We start from the raw sequence: 17,899 nt of genomic DNA, 5'->3' as shown, positions 1-17,899 counted from the left end.
AAAAAAAGCACATTTGAGAGTATTATTTCAGGAAGCCCTAAGTAGGCTATGCTGTTGCGTAGCAACAGAGCCAGGCAGTCCTTAGACTCTGAAGTAGTCAGTGTACACATGGGAACAGAATGCAAAAATGATGGAAACCTTGAAAAATGTAAGGCTGAGACTAAGAGAAGGCCAAAGTGAAACAATATGCAATATAAAATGTGAATTTATCGTGTGAGATATAATAAATTGAACTGCTTTTAAGTTATAAAAACTGAAATGCTGTCAGCCAAATTAAGCTTTTTTTTGTAGCTTCTAGATAGTAATTAAAAGAAAGGCAGAATGTCTTGTGGCTGGGAAAACTAATTCAAATGTAAAGTAGATGTTAAATGCCTACCACAGGAAAAAAAATTGCATTGAAAAGTTCATTTATTATTGACAAGCCAAAAAGTTGACCAAATATACCATGAATGAAATACTGATTAATGTATTGTGGCACAAAGAGGTTCAAATACTTGTATTATTAAAAATCTGCTTGTCTCATGTTCATGGGTCTCCAGGCTAGCCCAGCGGTATTTATCTTTGCAAATACTGAAAAGTATGGTGTCATTGGGGGTATTCTTGGCAAACTCCAAGCTTGCATGTGAAATGTGAGATCTTAGCAGAAGCATATTATACTATAGCAGCTTTGTTTTTGCAAGAGGTAATCTGATTTTATTAAAAGCAAATGTAGGAACCAATATTTAATATTTGGTAACGCACAGTTGTGGATGATATTGCTGTCAAAAAAGGCAAATCCCTTCCTTCCAGTACTGTTTTTGCCATTGCCCAAGAAGAAACAGCAATAAGCTCAAGCTCTTCTGTTCTGGATGCTGCAACACATACTTTCATGATGAGTCATGACTGCATGATTTGTAAAGGTAGTCACATGCAGACAGTTGAGCTATTACACCAGAACCTGCTGAAAAGATATGTGATACAACAAATGTTGCACCTGTCTAGTAGGTTACAATGTCTTAAAGATTTGAGAAAAGTGTCTTGGAGGGGGACAGTTGTTTTTAAATACTAAGGAAGAGTTTAAGGATAGCTAAACTGTGGAGCATTTAGATATCTTGACTACTTGATAGCTAGACTACACGTTGTACTGAAACATTGAAGAATCCTAGCAAATAGGTCTGGAAGAAACCTTATGAAAATGCTGGTGCATCCTTCTGTCCACACAGGAAAATGTATAGCCTAAGTTTTAAATGCCGTCATGATACTGTTATCTAGACATTTTCTTTTTGCTGTTCTAACTGCATGCTTTCCCTTTGAAATGCTTTTGTTACCTACAAACTGCTGTTGTAGATGCTGTAAACATATCAATCAAATTGTCAAAATGCAGAACATCACAAAATGCAAACTTTAGTTAACTTGGGAATGGAAGCAGTGTAATAGGAAGGATAACTCTATTAAGCCAACTCTCTTGTAGTGAGATAAGAAGAAAGGTCTTCTAAGACAACCTCATGCATTGCAATTTCAGAGGAAAATGGGTATTGTAATGATATGAGTATTGCCTGGAAACAAAGTATGCACCATAATTGTGTTAGATCTTGCTTCAGCAGTTAAGCGGTGGAAATACTCTGTGTTCCAAGGATGGAAAATTAAAATATTTAAGATGGAATCCTCCAGGAGGAAAGTGATATCTGTTTTCTTAGTAAATAGGCTCCACAATGTTAAAAGCAGTCTTTTTAGGGACCAGTAAATACAAAGATGCCGTACAAAGAATTAGTATAAAATATTGTTAAGCACCTGACCAGGTTATCTTTCCATTGTAAGATGTCTGAGGCTTCCCCCCCTCCCATAAAATGTCTTTTCAGTGAGCCAAACCCCTCATTCAAATCCAGTGGCCCCGTGTGAAGTCCTTGAGTCAAGGTAGCCCACCAGGTACCTCTTGGTAGAGCAGCTGGAGGGGTCCACCACAGTTGAAGCTATCTTTCTGGTTGTACAGGCTTAACTGGTTTCTCTAAATGAACTCTGAGCTCTCTAAGGCAATTGCTGCTTCCTCCCCATCTGCTTTTTTTCTTCCTGATCTTGTCCTCCAGACAGAGTATCCTGTCTGGATACAGGATATCCTTATCCAGAATATCTCCCCACCTGAAATCTGATTCTTCACGCCGATATTGTGGTTTTGTAGTTCCATCATATTCCCCCAAGCCAGCACGTGCACAGATAACTCTTGGCAATGCTAGCTAATACCTTCTTCCTAACCATTGCCTGTACTGACATTTTAAAACAATGAAGAGCAAGGCTCACATTAGTTCTTACCCTAGCATAACAAAGCTATGTATGTTATCAGTTTGGGCATATATTAATATGGAAGAGATGGTCTACGTTTCTTGGCTTGTAACTAGCTAAAGATCATGAATCTTCATGTTAGTTTCATGGTTCACTGTTAGGAATTGCAGCAACTATAATAAATTACTTAGGGATGTTTAGCCATTCAAATGTGTAGTTCAGCTGAGTATTTCAGCCCTTATAAATGAATGGAGGTTGCCTTGCACCATGGAGCTATTTCTTAAAAAACACAGCTGGTTCCCATTTAACTGGAAAAGTACACAAATGCACTGCATACTGTTTGTGTGCCATTTCTTGTTTGATTTTTGTATGAGAATGAAGTCTTTTTTTGTTTTGACCACAAAAGCATTAGCACTAGTAAAGTAATATCTAGCAAGATTGTATATCTGCAGGGAAAAAAAAAGATATTTGAGGGGAATAGGTCTTATGTGCATAAGAATTTTATATGTGCTGAATTTAAAAATTCAATGGACCAGAATCCTTTTAGGTCATCTAGAGTAGGATTAATGTCACCTAACTTAATGCATCTATAATAAAGATCTCTGCTCACCTTCTAGACCTTTTTTTCTATTCAGTAGGAAGAGATAAACACATTGAAGGTGCTAGTTGCATTCATTCTAAAACAAATGCTTAATGTGGATCAGATGAATCACCTCATATAGGTACCTACCTACGTATGTGTACACAGGCATTTAAAATTAGTCCAATGAATCTCATTCTTAGCCCTCTCCATAGCATTAAGCTTCTGTCAAAAACTGGAAATCTGTTTGATAGAAAACCCTTTATCTGAGCGGCTTCCACATTATCACCTTTGTACCACTGATTGTTTAGAAGGCTCAAACTGCGGGTAATTCACAGAGCTATTTTGCTATCAGACCTTCAGTTAAAAGTTGGCTAAACCTATACTTTTTTTTTTTTCCAGCTGAAAGTTGTCTATAAGGATTACAGTGGCTCACAGCAGTTTGGCCCAAAACATCTGCAGACTGCTGATCATGACTGTTCAGCACTTTGTTCTTTTTTCCCCATAAAGCCATATACACGTTGTTGCGTGTAGCAGTGAGTAGAGGAGATGTGGCTGTTACAAAAATAGTCACTACAGTGCTCATAACAAGTTCTCTAAAGAATAGACATCAGAGACTCAGCTGTGTTTTCTAATGAGAAGTGTGTTGATCAATACCTTTAAAGCACTGGCTGTGCAGGCTGGCACTCGTTGACGGACGTGTCTGAGAGAAGAAACTTGCTTATAGCATGAATCCTGAATTAAGGGCAAGGTTAGGAAGGTACGGAGATGCTTCATGAGCAAAGCCCACACAACTTCCCCCCCCCTCCACTAAACATCCTGATGGCTAAGCAGACATCTACTCTACATTTCTACAGAAAGTCTCTTCTTTTTTGTGCAAAGCATTTCCAAGCTGCCAGTTTGTTGTGAATCCTCAATACACCGGGCTTTTACAGTGATCCAGCAGTTGAGGAAGAGCTCCTCTTTCCTGTTGAGGGGTGTATTTTGTGTCTTCATGCTCTTCCATGGTCTTGCCTCTCGTGTCATCTCTCTGTTCCGAAAGGAGTGCTGCTGGATTGCCATATAGAGGCCCCAGTGGACAGGCTTTCCCCAAAGGCTGAAACAATTCCTTTTGAACAAAACATTGTATTTATTCAGTATTGTGTTAATCCCGTTCCTTGGTTCGGAGCACCACACCATTCTAAAAAAATAAACTGTGGTGCTGCATACCTGGCCTCATCCTCCCAGAAGCCTGTAACATCAGCCTTCCCACAGCTCAGATGGGTGTGGGAATGCTCAGCAGGGCTGCCAGATGTGTGTCACATGAGGAGCTTGACAGCTCCCATCTTGAGGCCCTTATCCATCTTCATGGTTATGAGGTGCTATAGCAATGGATTTAGCTGTTCATAGAGAGTATCAGAGCATCCTCAAAAATGATGCTTTAACTCCTTCCTTCCCTTCAGAAGCCAAGAAGTCCATTCACCTGCAAGTAAAAAAGTCATGCAGCAATAGATGCCTCTTTCCTCAAACACGTTCTGTTTACCGTTCAGTATTCTCTTTAGGTTGAGCAGTGACTAGTGATGATAGCTCACCCTCTTCCATTCCCTAACATAGAATCCCCACGTGGATACTTAAATGTTGTGATTTGTTTCCTGCATAGGGTGTTAATTTCAAAATATCAAAAAATTTATTGTTATTTATAATAACTTCCAATAACCTCAATAGTTGTCTGTGGGAATGACAACTTCTGTACTGTATCTTTCCAAAGAGCCAAGGTCTCTGTAGTATTGCTTCATTGATTACGTTTGCTTTTTTATATTTGCTGCTGTTATTTCACTGCCCATTTTTATGGAATAGTAAAAGATAAAACTGAATTTGTGAACTGAAATTAAGTGGTAGATGAGAGACCAAATCCTTATGGTCATGGGCATAATGAAATTTGCCTGAGCAAGGACATAGTAAGAATTTAACTATTTGGCTTTTAGTTATGTAGATCACTTCAGGTAAAATATAACTTAGATAATGCAGAAGAAAAAGCTATTAACTGTGTTAGTGAATAATCTCTTTGTATAGGTTATAAGCTGAAGGATATCCAACTTCATAGTGCTTTTTTATGCAGATTTAAAACAGCTTCTTAATTTTTTTCTGGTTAAAAAAAAATCTCAGGTGGTCATCTTTTGTTCTGTTTCATTGTTTAACCAGTTGAATTGCCCACTGATTTCCATTAAGATCTTATTATTACTAGGAGTACTACGTATACTATGTTCACGGTAAAAATATGTTAACTGTCAAAAAGGTAAGTCACCTGTTCTACATTACTATTTTATAGAGGTGGTCACTTCAGAAACATCAGACAGACAAAACTACATAAGGGATTTTCAAAGCGCAGATTAAAACACTGTCGCTAGCTGGTATGGACGTTTATATTTCCTTTAATTGACTTTCAAGAGTTAATACTATTTTCTTGCTCATTTGTCTGTCCAAAAGCAATACTGTTGTATAGCACAATAGATACAGTCTCTTGTGGAAGTACACTTTTGTTAAATTGTTGCTCTGTTTCTGCTTTCAACATAGCAGATCATGCAGGAGATAGCTCTGTTCCACAGCAACCTGTACCTAGATTCCTATCTCCTCACTGGAAAGAGCCCTGTCTCTAAGCTAAGGCTAGATTTGGAACCAAAATTTATTTTAAAAGCATAATTATACACCTTCTCTAAAGCAGACGTGCTATTAAATGACAAGTTCTTGCTCTTTTTTTTTTTGTTCTCTTATGAAAGCTGAATATAGATAATTATATTTAAATAATGTGCTGATCGTGATACAACATTTAGCAGCCAAAGCCTGGGAGAGTTTTATGTGAAAATCCCTTATTCAATGCCATCATTAAGCATATATGGAGAAAGAGGGGGAGTAAATGTTGAAGAATTGTACCTCTTAGTCTTACACTGCAGGTTTGCCAAGAAAATGGCAGCTCTCCTGTGCTAGCCAGTAACATATGCCAAATCCCATAGACAAGCCATGTGTCAAGTGCAGCTCCTTATTCTGTCTTCCTTTTAAAATAATAATAAATACCAATTAGTGAAGGTACTTTAAATGTGTCTGGGCTTCTATTAGGTAGCTAGTCCCTTAAACAGGCTAAATTCAACAACCCTCAGTACTTCTAGCCCATAAACTGTATAGACACTGATTTTTAATTCATGCTGGTATGCCACATAATTTCTGTACTTTCACTTCCAAACTCTTGAGAACAATGGCACTGTGTAACACCTTGTTTCACTGAATGGTTATGGAATGCAGTCAAATTGCGATTTCATTTGTAAAGCCATCGCTAACTTTTTAGGGTTTTTTTAAGAGTTCTTTCAATAAAACCGAAGTACGTAGAAGAAAGAAAACAGTTGTAGAAATTTGACAGTTAGCTTCAGAAACTTGGGGGATAAGATTTGTTAAATATAGCATGGAAATGGAAAATATAACACAGAAATTGTGGAGATGAAGGAGTATTCGGGGAACTTTCTGAAAACACAAATACTGATTCTTTCTGTACCTATTAAATTATACTGTTCTTGTCATCCTTCTTTTCTCCTCCCGCATTCTCTGGATACTAATTCTACTCCTTATGATGCTTACCTGTAAAACTTCTTCATTTGCATAGGATATAGAAGTAGGTCTTTTGCAGGTGTAGCAGTATATGTTATCCAGAATATTCATTAATAATACAGAGATGTCTTGTTACACTGGCTAAAATCCAAGATACCAACTATGCCTATCTACCTTCCTCATCCTCCACAATTCTTTAAGTGCTTTCAACTAATTTTCAGCACAACTTGCTTTGGGAGGAGGGAGTTGGGAGGGGGAAGAGACAGAAGTCTAAGATACCCACATTTCTAGAAGTTTTATGAAACTAAGAAGCTGAGGAAAGGAAAGATGCCATATGAAAATCCCCAGGGCTGCATTGCAAATTCTAATGCATTATCAGGCAAAGTGACTCTACATAGGGGGAAAGACAAAGCACAGCTGGGGGAGACTTCAGGTGGGATAGTATCTTATCAGTTACCAAGGAATCCAACCCTGTGACAGCAGGTTTCATTCGTCTTTATGCTCACAGAACTGCTTTCTTTAGTTTGCTGGTTCAGTTGGCAGAAGCAGTGAGGTTTGCAGCCTTCCTGTTTCAGTCCAAGACCATGTAGCATTGTTTTTGCAACTTAAAAAAAAAAATAATTACTAGAACTAGTGGGACTGTGACCACAATCTTTAACGCAGGAATATCTGTTAATGCAATTAGTTAGGAAATTCAAATTATGTTTCACAGAATTATTAGCAAATTCCACTCCTTCCACAGAGACTGAAGAGGAAAAAAAGGTTTTTTGGAGTGAATGGTAATTCCTTAATGACTGGTTCAGTGAATAATTACAGACTGCTGGGCACTGAGCCATTCATTGGAAGGGGACCTCTCCGGTGATGTCAGTGCTGAGTTCCATATTTATGCAGTCATGTCTCAAGATAATGCCAATACAAAACAGAATGGTGTTTGACATTTAGGAGAAGACGCAGACAGGAAAACTTGGAAGTGTTAATAAATGTATGTTTGGTAACATTCTTTTTTGATCAGAATGTTGTTAGTAATGCCATATTGAGCCTATAGAAAATGAACCTTTAAAATAAAGTTCTCCACAAGCACATTCTCCTATGGCTTTATAGCTTGTTTCATAGCTAAAATTAAATAACCTTGAGATTTCCCCCGGTGCTCTCCATGTTTTATGGAATGTTTCAATAAGAATATAATCTTACAGAAAAGTATTCTGTGGAGTGCAGTCTGTACAGTCCGGGGAATTGCTCGTGGAGTACAACACTGCTCATTTTGCCAGCCTTACAGCCCTATAGCTTTGTTCCATCTCAGTCATAGTCTTCTCTGCTTATTCTGTTCCTGATGCACTGATACACAGCTTCCAAAGTAGCAAAAGAATGTTCTTCTCTGGTGTTTTTTCTATGCTAAAATAAACAAACGTCTTGGCAGGAGTGATAGCTATGATGACTTTGGACTGGTGTGACACCAATGACAAACTCCAAGCCTGTACATTGATTACTTTCAGGTTTTGCACTTCATTTTCTACAGGCCAGTTGCAATAACAGGCATGAACAAATGTAACTCATGTAAGTTTCACTTAAAATCTTTTATCTTCTGATCTTGCTGGATGACATTCTTCAGTGAACAGGTCAGATAAGTCTGAAAACTTGTGCTGTTTTCTTACCTTATCACAACTGTCCTCACTGTTTCCCTTCACCCTTGCAAGTTATATGCTTCGTTACTACATGGTTGATATATTTGGCATTGAGATGTCTGCACCTTGGGCAAAGACCAAATGGTAGACTTCTCATTTGCTTCAATATTCTTACAGTGTTTCAAGAGGAGGGCACTTCATGGGAAGAAATGCACATGCTGTCGTGCTCGTGAAAGCATTTGTTGAGAGGCACTAGACTATTTTATGTGTGTCAGGCAGGCTTTCAGTCAATGCTGACCTCTTTCCGTTCCCTAGGTGTTTGTTGTTAGGTTTTGTGGGTTGGGGTTTTTTTGGTGTGGGGTTTTTTTTTTTTAAAGCCGTTTCCTGTTTCATGGTGGTTATTCATAAGAGTAAAATTATCTTGTCAGCCATTCAGCATTTGGCATGGGACACCAAAGCTTGATAGCAATGAACTTCTTAAGTCAGTCAGTCCTGCAATGATATTTGATATAGTTATATTTAGACTAAATAAAATACGGTGTAGAACCCTTTTCTTGGCTTCTCAGACGCATCATATGTACACCCTCGTACAGCTGACTGAAGTTGGGGAGGTGAGGACTAGAAGATGAAGAATGGACAGGATTTGTGAAGTTATTCAGAGTTGAGGGTGGAGAAGGGTTGGCTGTTGCCTTTTATGTATCTTTTTAAAATAAAATTGTTTATAAAAAATGAGGTTTTTCTTTTTATTTAAAGAGAGAAAACTGAAACTTTTGCTGCTGTTAGTGTTTGTGATGACTTCAGGGGCTTCTTCAGTGTCCAGCAACTGCAATAGGAACTGATTAAAAAGATTTGTACGCTATGCAAATGTGACATTTCAGCTACTTTAGTAATAATAGCTAAAGCTTCTCACTGTATGCAACTGTGCAATGCTGCTCTTATGCCCCCACCCCCGGTCTCTGGTTACAATTCTATAAATTAAGAAAAAGAAAAAAAATCCTAACAGGTTAGATCTATAGCAGATACAGCAGAGTTTCCCTGTGTCTTTAGCAGATCTTACATTAATGCACATCATCACATTATTCCAGAATAGCATGAGAAATAATTATTTTCTAATGAAAAGAAGTTCTGAATTTATATCTGGCTTACAGAGCATTGCTTTCTAACCTCTGCATTATAGTTTAGCTATTCTGCTTGCTCTGTTAGCATGTCTCCACTCGTTTCAGTGACTTTATGGTAATGCATTCACTCTAGTGCAACTATCACACCAAAATAAATTAGTTGAGTCTGAAGAAGTCTATGTACAATGCCAAGACTAATCATACTAACAGAAAGGAAAATATACAAAACAGCTGTGCCTGTGTATGAGCATGGTGTTCTGCATGCAAAAGCATTATCAGTTTGCACTTTCTTACTCCTTACGCTCCGCATTTCGTGCAGAAAAGAACTTTCTTCCACCCCCTATCTACCTCCTACTTCGCAGCTAATATTAAAAGCAGAGACAGCTCTATAAAGAAATTATGTTGCTGAGGTCATTGCTTTTATAAAGTATTCACTAGCACTTTATGAAGTATGAAAAATGAAGTTGTTTAAAATACCGTTGAATACAGATTGCATAAAATCCACACACCTTTCTACTCTGTTTCTTCTCTAATTTCTCCAAATTTTGAGATTGAAACATCTTCTTTTGCTGCTTACTGCATAGCCAATCTACTCCACAATGAGAATCCTCTAGTTCTTCTATTCCCGTTCCATAACGTCATCTGTTTTTCTGGTGTTGTAAGTATTGTTCTTTTTTTCTCCCATCCAGGTACTGCTATGTGGATATTTGTTAGCAATGACTGATGTGGAATCTACATATGCAGACTTTATTGCTTCAGGAAGAACAGGTAGAAGAAATGCATTACATGACATACTTGTGTCCTCTCCGGGTGGGAACTCTAGTGAACTAGCCTTAAAGTTATCAGAGCTTGATATAAACAAAGCAGGTGAGTGCATTTTGGTCTTTTTTTATATTTATTTAAAACTAAAATGAAGAGTAATGCACAAAACATGGTTTATGTTTATGCATTATTCCCTTGTCCCTCAGCAACAAAAATATTTTTTTCTGATAATGGAAGATCAGCAGGGGTTGCCTGCAATAAGAAGCCCAGATTTCATAAATGGGAAGGGTGGTTATTTGCAAGTACAGCGTATTACTGAAAAAAGAAGGTCATTCTGCAGTGAGTGCCTAGTGGCAGAGTCCATGTCAGAATAAATTTTATGGAAAATCGAGGATAAGGAAGAAAATAAGGAAGTCTTTATTATGAAGAGTTGGGTTTTAATATCCTTTAATGGAAGCTCTTTGGTTTGAAGCCTGTAGGAGAAGCCATGTGTCTGCTTGAAAGGTTATTGTAGAGATTAATTTTGTTTTTCAGCTGCCAGAGGACAGAGCAATAGCAATGCATTTTTGTTTCTTTTACTTAGATCTTTGTTGCTGGGTAAATTGTCTCTTTCCACTTTCTGCTGATACTTTGTCCTTCTTTTAAGGTGATTAGTACTAATGCAATCCTAAACTTCACCTTTAATATTATCAAAATTTTTAGCTGGTTGTGCACCTTCAGTTGAGAGGAAGGAGGGACAATGTATGGTGAAGGGCCTTACGTTAAATAAAAATAGTAATATGGCTGTGTAATTATTTTCATGTGGGTGGGGGTTAATGAATGGATCTTACAGATATTTGAAAGCCCTTTTCAGATCCTAGGAAAGAGGTCTTATGCTTATTTTAATAACAGCAGAAGAAAACAAATGCAACAAAAAACAAACTGTTGATAAGCAGCTGCCCTGTTTGTGCACGTATTTTTCTCAGAGACAACGGCAAGAGTTCTGAAAGGCAGTCTCATCACTGGACAATCAGATGTGGGCAGTGTGATGTTTGGGTGGTTGTAGTGCTGTTTGGAGGGGAAGGATTCTTTTTTTGGCTTTCAGTTGCCAGTTTGGGGCCTATAGCTTCTAGATGCATGCAATTCTAGCTGGGCAGGGCCTTTAATTTTTTTTTCTATTTAAAAAGAAAAGCTTTATTAGTATGTGTGTAGGTGTGTGTGTTTATTTTAATGTGGGGATACATGTAAGATGTTGGAAAAATATAAAGTAGGTGGCATTTGAAATGCATAATGCCAACCTTCCTTCTTGCTTTAATTTTCTTCAGTCTCAGATTTACACTTACCAAAATTGTCTTTGATCTTGTCCATTTAGAAGATATAAACAATCCCTATTTTTAAGTTAAGCTGTTGAAGTGATTGTAAGCCAGAACTGTGTTGTTTTGTGAGCTATAAAAAGAATGTGACTTTGTGCCTGTAATATATGTTCTTATGCATTTTGTACGTGCGGTTAGCTCTGTACTGATGAGAATAGTTTAAATAACTGTTAGCCTAATTTTTAATACATAATTCAGGAGTCTTATTTAGTTTTTCTTGGAGACCTCTTTTGCAGCCTGGGTAACTTAGTCATTGCAGAAAAGTGTACAGAGTTGCTCATAAAATTACCTTAGGTAGTAGATACACAAAAATGCCTGCATACTTCTTCAGGAGATTATGCAGTTTGAATTAGATACAATTAAAATATATTTAAATTTTGTATTATTAGTACACCTAGGTGCTGGATAAAAGCCTCCAAACCACAAATACTGGAAAATGCATTGTATCATCATTCGTATTAGTGTATTATCCTGTCATGTCTTTCCAAGCCAAAGAGAGGCTAAAAATATTTTGCATCCCAAATTCCAGTTCAGAATATACTAGTGCTTGCAGGATGCATATACGCATCACACCTGACAGGATTAAGAGGAAAACACGTTTGGGGGTTGTATCTTATTTCTTTCAAGGCGCACGTCAAACAATTTATGCTAAGTACTACCTAATTATACGAATATAGACATCAAGTTTTGATTTTTTTTTTCTTTTTCTTTTATTCTTACTACAGCTATATGCATTTTCTTGCAAAAGTGCAAGTACATTTGCTTTCAGCTGCATGGAGCAATGGCAGAGTAGGATAATGCAGATTAAAAAAAAGAGGTTATTATAAAACAAATGTAAATTAAGCTACCCAAGCATATTTAGTACATTCACTTTGTAAAGCCTGCAGATACATTTCCTGTAAAGAGCAGGAAAAGCTTTGAACAGCACTAGGCAGTGAGGCCTTGTTCAAAGACCACATATTTTCTGTCATGCACTATTTAATACCTGAAGTGAGTGCTGGTTAATCCCCTCATTGATGAGCAAACAACAGATGATCAAGAGTTTACTGCATAATTACGTATAATACATACAATTACTGTATAATACTCTCCCTTCAAAACAACTGCTCCAGTGTTCTTTGTCCATAATAAGCTAACAACCTGCTAATATCTATGGAATGGGCATATTCACCAAACTTCAAAATACAGGTTCCAAGTGCTCTGTGGCAACACATTTTATCTAAATTTAGTAAAAGCAACACTGTGTACATCTGATAAGTAGAAACTGCAACAGAAATCGTAAGACAGAAGGCAAAAGGAAGATTTTAATAGGGAAATCAGCAGGTAGCTCACCTGCTCAACTCTCTCTCAAGGTAACCAATGCAATTCCAAGAAACTTTATATTCAGTTCATCTTACAGGTGATCATACCTAAATACAGTTGTAAGGAAAAAGTCTGCAAGTCTGTTCTCTAAAACAAACTGCTGGTTTTCTAGGCATCTGCAGATACGCCACAGAACACAGCTTCAGTGCAGAAGTGGAAAGGAGACTTCCTTGTAAAAGTTGTAATGGTCCAACCATCTACAAAAAACTGGGGATAGTAGAGGCGTTAAAGTCATACAGAACGGGAATGGCTTATAGCCATCATGTTTTTAAGGAAGAATAGTCCAAGAGCGTGCTTAGCCAATTTTGGGATTCTCAGAACCTAGAAGCAAAATTATTTCCATAAACATATTTTAAGGCCTTTGGTATGAGAGCTCTGCCAGCAGAAAGACAAAGTCTGTAGTACCAAGATAGTGTATTATAGATTAAATGGATTTAGACTAGTGAGTTTTTTCAGTGAGTTGAGAAAATCTTTTAAGAAGTGGTGTATTAGAATCTTAGTGCTCCTTCTCTGAATCTTTGTGCACTATGTTTAAAATTGAGGTAGTGAAATGTTTGGGCTTCGTGTCCAGGACCATTTTTCTTTTAAACACAAATACCTTGCAAGGTTTTTTCTCTCTTCAGTTTTGGTTGGTTTTTTTGGTTTTTTTTTTTTTTTGGGGGGGGGGGCGTCCTTCTTTTTTTTTTTAAATAAGAATTCTTTCAGGAAAGCTTGAATTGCCCATGTAGTATGAAGGCTATTAAAGACTTCCTAGTAGTCAGAATAAATGGAGTAAAGAGCAGGCAAAAAAGGAATAAAAAAATCAGATTCCACTCATCTGGACTTTTGCAGTATCAGAACAAATGTAGGAAGCTTTGTAGAAAGTGTTTGGACTGGGCAAAAGGGATTTCTGTCCAATACGAAATAATTGCATGTAGATCCATCCTGATGGAATCCTTTCTAATGTGGGAGATAAAACTGAGAAATAAAGAGTTTTCTGAGAAAGTGCCTTGCAAAACAAATTTTTATTTATTACTCAACCCATAATGAACAGAACAAACCTCACTGTTTAATAGGCTAATCAACCTTCCATACAACTTTTCATCAGGTTGAATTTGGTAATTACCAATACCTTCTGAGGCATTTTGCTTCCTAAATACTCAGTGCATGCACAAAACACAGGTATCACGTCTGAGCTTTTGGCAATGTTCTTTGCAGTGCAAAGAACTTTTTTTTTCCATTAGCAATGTGCCATTTCTTATATATAGAAAAAGAGAAGGTGTTTATGGTGCTTATTTCTATAAACAGAAATAAAGCTGCAGATATACAGTGTGATTTGAAATGCGGCAACAATAAATATCTGTACTGAGAGCCCTGCCTTTATTCTGAAGATCTATAGATTAAAGTTAAGAGGCACTACTGCCTCTACAACTTAATCCATGGAATTTTCTCCTCAACTACTGTATCAAGCCAGTTCACTACAAATTATTCAGAATCCTTGCAAGATACAAGAGACAACTTATGTCTTAACATTATTCCTTACCTAACGTTATTCCTTACTGTGTACCTATAGCTAATTAGCCCAGTGTTCAGGGACTTCTGTCTTACTTGCACTTAGCTTCCAGCTGTCTGAACCTGTTAGGTCTTAAATCGTTAGGTGAAATACAATGCTTTGCATATAGGTACTAATAGACCATTGTCAATGCACTACTTGGCCTTCTTTAGACAGGCTTTATGAGTTGTCTGCTCACCGTGCCACTGTAAGATGTTTTTTGTTCCTCAGACTGTTCTGTGGTTTGCAGTGAGACAGCTGGACTGAACGCCGTGGGGCATGGTACTGAAAATGGACACACAGAAGGAACACAGCTTTAACAAACTATTGCTTTTATTGAAGTTGCCTCTCTTTATAGTAAACTCTGCTCAGACTTGGTGTAATGAGGTGTTTTTGTCTTATATTGTCATAGTATCCCAGTGAATAAATTGTCAAAAATACCCTACTATTTTTGTTAAATTCTTTCATTTCTAGCTACTTTAGGTCTGTACTTAAAATGATAGTGGTGGTTGCAGCTAGGAATTTGTTTTCGAAGGTGTCTCTTGAGATGCAAAGTATGGCTACCTTAGTAGTAAAAGGTTTCCTATTTAATGCAAGATTTCAGTTTCAATTTCTTTTTACTTTGTTTTTGAGACTGGTGGATGAACAGTTGGGGTTCTGTGAGCAAGACCTCTTTGTTTTAGGGTGGATCACTCATCCTTTTCTTTATGTTATAGAAGGAGAAGGAGATGCACAACGAAATCCAAGTGAGCAAACTGGGGAGGCCCAAGGGGAGGCAGCAAAGCAAGAAAGCTGACATCCAACTTTGACCGACTGGAGCAGCTGCTGGATGTTTTCAGACTACAAGAGCATGCCGGAACAAATTTGTTTCCATGAGCAAGCTGGTGGCAAAGAAAGTGCATGTGTCTTCACTGCTGGAACCCACTCAACACAATGCTAAAAATGGGGGTACAAGCTGTGGCAGAAGACAGAATTTTCTCTACCTCTGTCATTAGCAATGGTTGAACATGTATTGATTTTTTGGGATAGTGTCATCAGATGGATCCCTTCATAATGACTACTTGATGGGAACACTTTTAGAAAGTAGAACAGGTAAATCTTGTAGCAAATGGCCTTTGAAACATCAGAGGATCTAATTCTGTATCTTAAGAAAAGGCTTGTGTGATCCTCAGAGTTTAAAATTCTCTGGCCAAAGTGTTCGCCCATTAAAAGAACTGTAAAGAAAGCACTGTTTTTAGAACTTTGCATCTGTTTTACAGCTCTGTTATTTACAATGGTTTTTGTATTGTACGACTTAGATGCTCCACACTGCCCCTTCTCAACTGCTTATGAAGAATATTTCTGTTACTGTGAATTTTTCTACCACGCGTTTTGAAAGGGCTGTTTTTTTGCATAATGTGGTGTGCACATGATAGATTTAAAACGTCAACCGCTAAATTGATTATGCCTAAACCTAAATGACTCAGCAACACTCTAATTTGTTACTAGATGAGCCTTCAAAATGATTTGTTAATGTGAATACTTCAGCGTGTTTTGTGTCCTTGGTACAGTTTTGCCACTTGCCTGTAGTTAGTTGCATATCAGAGACTCAAATTGAATCTTTTATGTTATTCTTCCCCATTTTTCTAATTTTACTCCCAATTTCTTAATTTTTCTCCGAGATATTTTTTTAAAATGTTAGTCCAGGAATTTTATTGTTATGGTAGTTTTAAAAATACATTTATAACCTTATATGGTTTAAAATTCAAACAAATTCCGTGGTGCTAGAGATTTTCCTGGTTCACATTGTTAAAGATGGGCCTTTGTTTACACACAGGAGAATAACTGGCATAGGTTACTGCCAATTATGTATTCTGAAATGAGTTTTAGATTGCAGGATAGTCCAACTAGTGGATCGTGGGCTGGATCCAGCCAGGGGGACTATTTTTTTTCTATTCCTTGCCTTTGCCTCAGTTGATCAGGCCGTTGAGTTTGCGCAGCCAGTAGCCTGTTACTGATGCACCAGGTACAGCCAAGTGCTAGAAGCTGCTACAGCAGCCTTTTAGCTAGGATGTGGAGAGGGAAGTGAGAGACTTGGCATCTAGCACCCAAAAGACTGTATTTTTCCCACTTCAGCTATTCCAAAAAGACAGTCCAAACTGGACCTTCATTGAAATACCAGGATAGCTTGTCCATCCAGAGGATTTCTTAAAATATCTACAAATGAATAACCTATTCCGCAGTAGCTATGCTGATTGATTTCCTTCCCCCCCATCCCGCCCCAATAGACAAGGCCATACATGAGGTTGAATACTGCAAAATGGGGCAGCCACACCTCTGTGTGACTAAGGTGAGTAAAGAGAGTGACTGACTAGTAAACCATGGCAATCACATAAGCACCAATCACAAAGTCAGCAGATTTGTTTTCTTTTATTAACAGGAGGTGATGTCACTTTCTTTATATATAGTATATATATTATATATATTTTTGTGTTGTTGTTGGTTTCAAATGTTATGCACTTTTTAATGTTTGTAAACTTTTACTAATGAATAGTGTGATTGCTTCCTGAATATATTAATCATCAGTTAACAAAACATCTTTGTGGCCACAGCTGTTTGTTTCTACCATATGTATCATAGTACTTGTCACCTGAAATTCTTTTGTGAGATGTGTGGAGAAAAGAAAAACACTTCTGATCAGTATTATGAGCTCATTTATTAGTGTTAATAAAAAACAAGCCAGCAGTATGCTTGTGGCTCATTAGTGTAATATTAACTCTCACCTTTTATGGTTTGGAAGCTGAATGCCTTGCTCTCTTACTAGCTGTCAAATGCCCTATCTTCTTGGTAACAGAAGTAGTCCATTTGCTTTGAAAATACTGTTACCCCTAAACTAATTATTTATTCATTTGTTTCACTTGGTGTTCCTTTCAAAGTTTAACACATTATTATTGATTTTTTTTTTTTTAATTATCCCCCCCCCTCCCCCTTGCTCTTGCATCAGGTCTTCAAGCTGAACTGGTTGCTCCTTTGTCATGGACAAGTTACTGTCAATCTAGCACAAACACCAGAAGGAAATAAGATTCTGGGGCTTTTTATAGTGTTACTTTATTGATGACCCATGAAACACCATCAATAAAATGTCATGGAAAAAGGTAATAGTGGAATAAGAAATTACAGTACATTAAAGTGTTGGTTTTCCTTATTTTCCTTCAGTGCTTTTCTTTATTTCAGTACACTTTCCTCTTCTTAATTCTTTTGTGTTGTGAAATAAAATTCATTTCAGCCTTTCCTCTCTATTTTGTACCCATTTCTTCTATTTCTCCTCTTGTTTTCTTTTGTTTTTAAAACAATTATGGAGGCCTTTGGTCTTTGAAACACATCTCTGTGATGGAAAAATAGCGCTGTTAATTTTAGTAGATTAAAAGGCTGTTTATGTTCCTCATCCCCCAAAAGTGTATGGGTGTTTTGTTTATCACTTGAACTCTGCTCGCTGTATTTGGGGTGTTTGGGAGGCCTCACTTTATGTAAACGTGTGGTTAGTCTGTGCCAAATGGTTGAGTCGTCATCCCTGGAAGTATTTAAAAGACGTGTAGATGAGGCGCTTAGGGACATGGTTTAGTGGGCATGGTGGTGTTGGGTTGACGGTTGGACTCGATGATCTTGGAGGTCTCTTCCAACCTTAATGATTCTATGATTCTATGAAATCACAGCACTGTATCTTGAGTACTATTATTACCCAAGCAATTACAAAAGAGCTA

The 17,899-nt window shown here is 37.4% G+C and overlaps 1 protein-coding gene across 2 annotated transcripts in view; it reads left to right on the top strand.

Annotated features, from left to right (window-relative positions):
• PKIA (protein kinase (cAMP-dependent, catalytic) inhibitor alpha) overlaps positions 1-17,435 on the top strand; it is a 43,531-nt gene extending 26,096 nt beyond the window's left edge. Inside the window, exons 2-3 of one of the 2 annotated variants that reach the window (XM_009335009.1) lie at positions 9,842-10,019; positions 14,879-17,435. In XM_009335009.1, coding sequence (XP_009333284.1) covers positions 9,869-10,019; positions 14,879-14,955 — 228 coding nt within the window. In that variant the 5' untranslated portion in view covers positions 9,842-9,868 and the 3' untranslated portion in view covers positions 14,956-17,435. Of the gene's footprint in view, positions 1-9,841; positions 10,020-14,875 lie in introns of those variants that run through there. The other variant, XM_009335008.1, reaches the window with a different exon arrangement.
• The last annotated feature ends 464 nt before the right edge of the window (positions 17,436-17,899 follow it).

Source organism: Pygoscelis adeliae, unplaced genomic scaffold (genome assembly GCF_000699105.1).
Source record: "Pygoscelis adeliae isolate BGI_AS28 unplaced genomic scaffold, ASM69910v1 Scaffold101, whole genome shotgun sequence".
Classification (NCBI taxonomy): domain Eukaryota; kingdom Metazoa; phylum Chordata; class Aves; order Sphenisciformes; family Spheniscidae; genus Pygoscelis; species Pygoscelis adeliae.
This window is presented reverse-complemented; position numbering and strand designations above follow the sequence as displayed.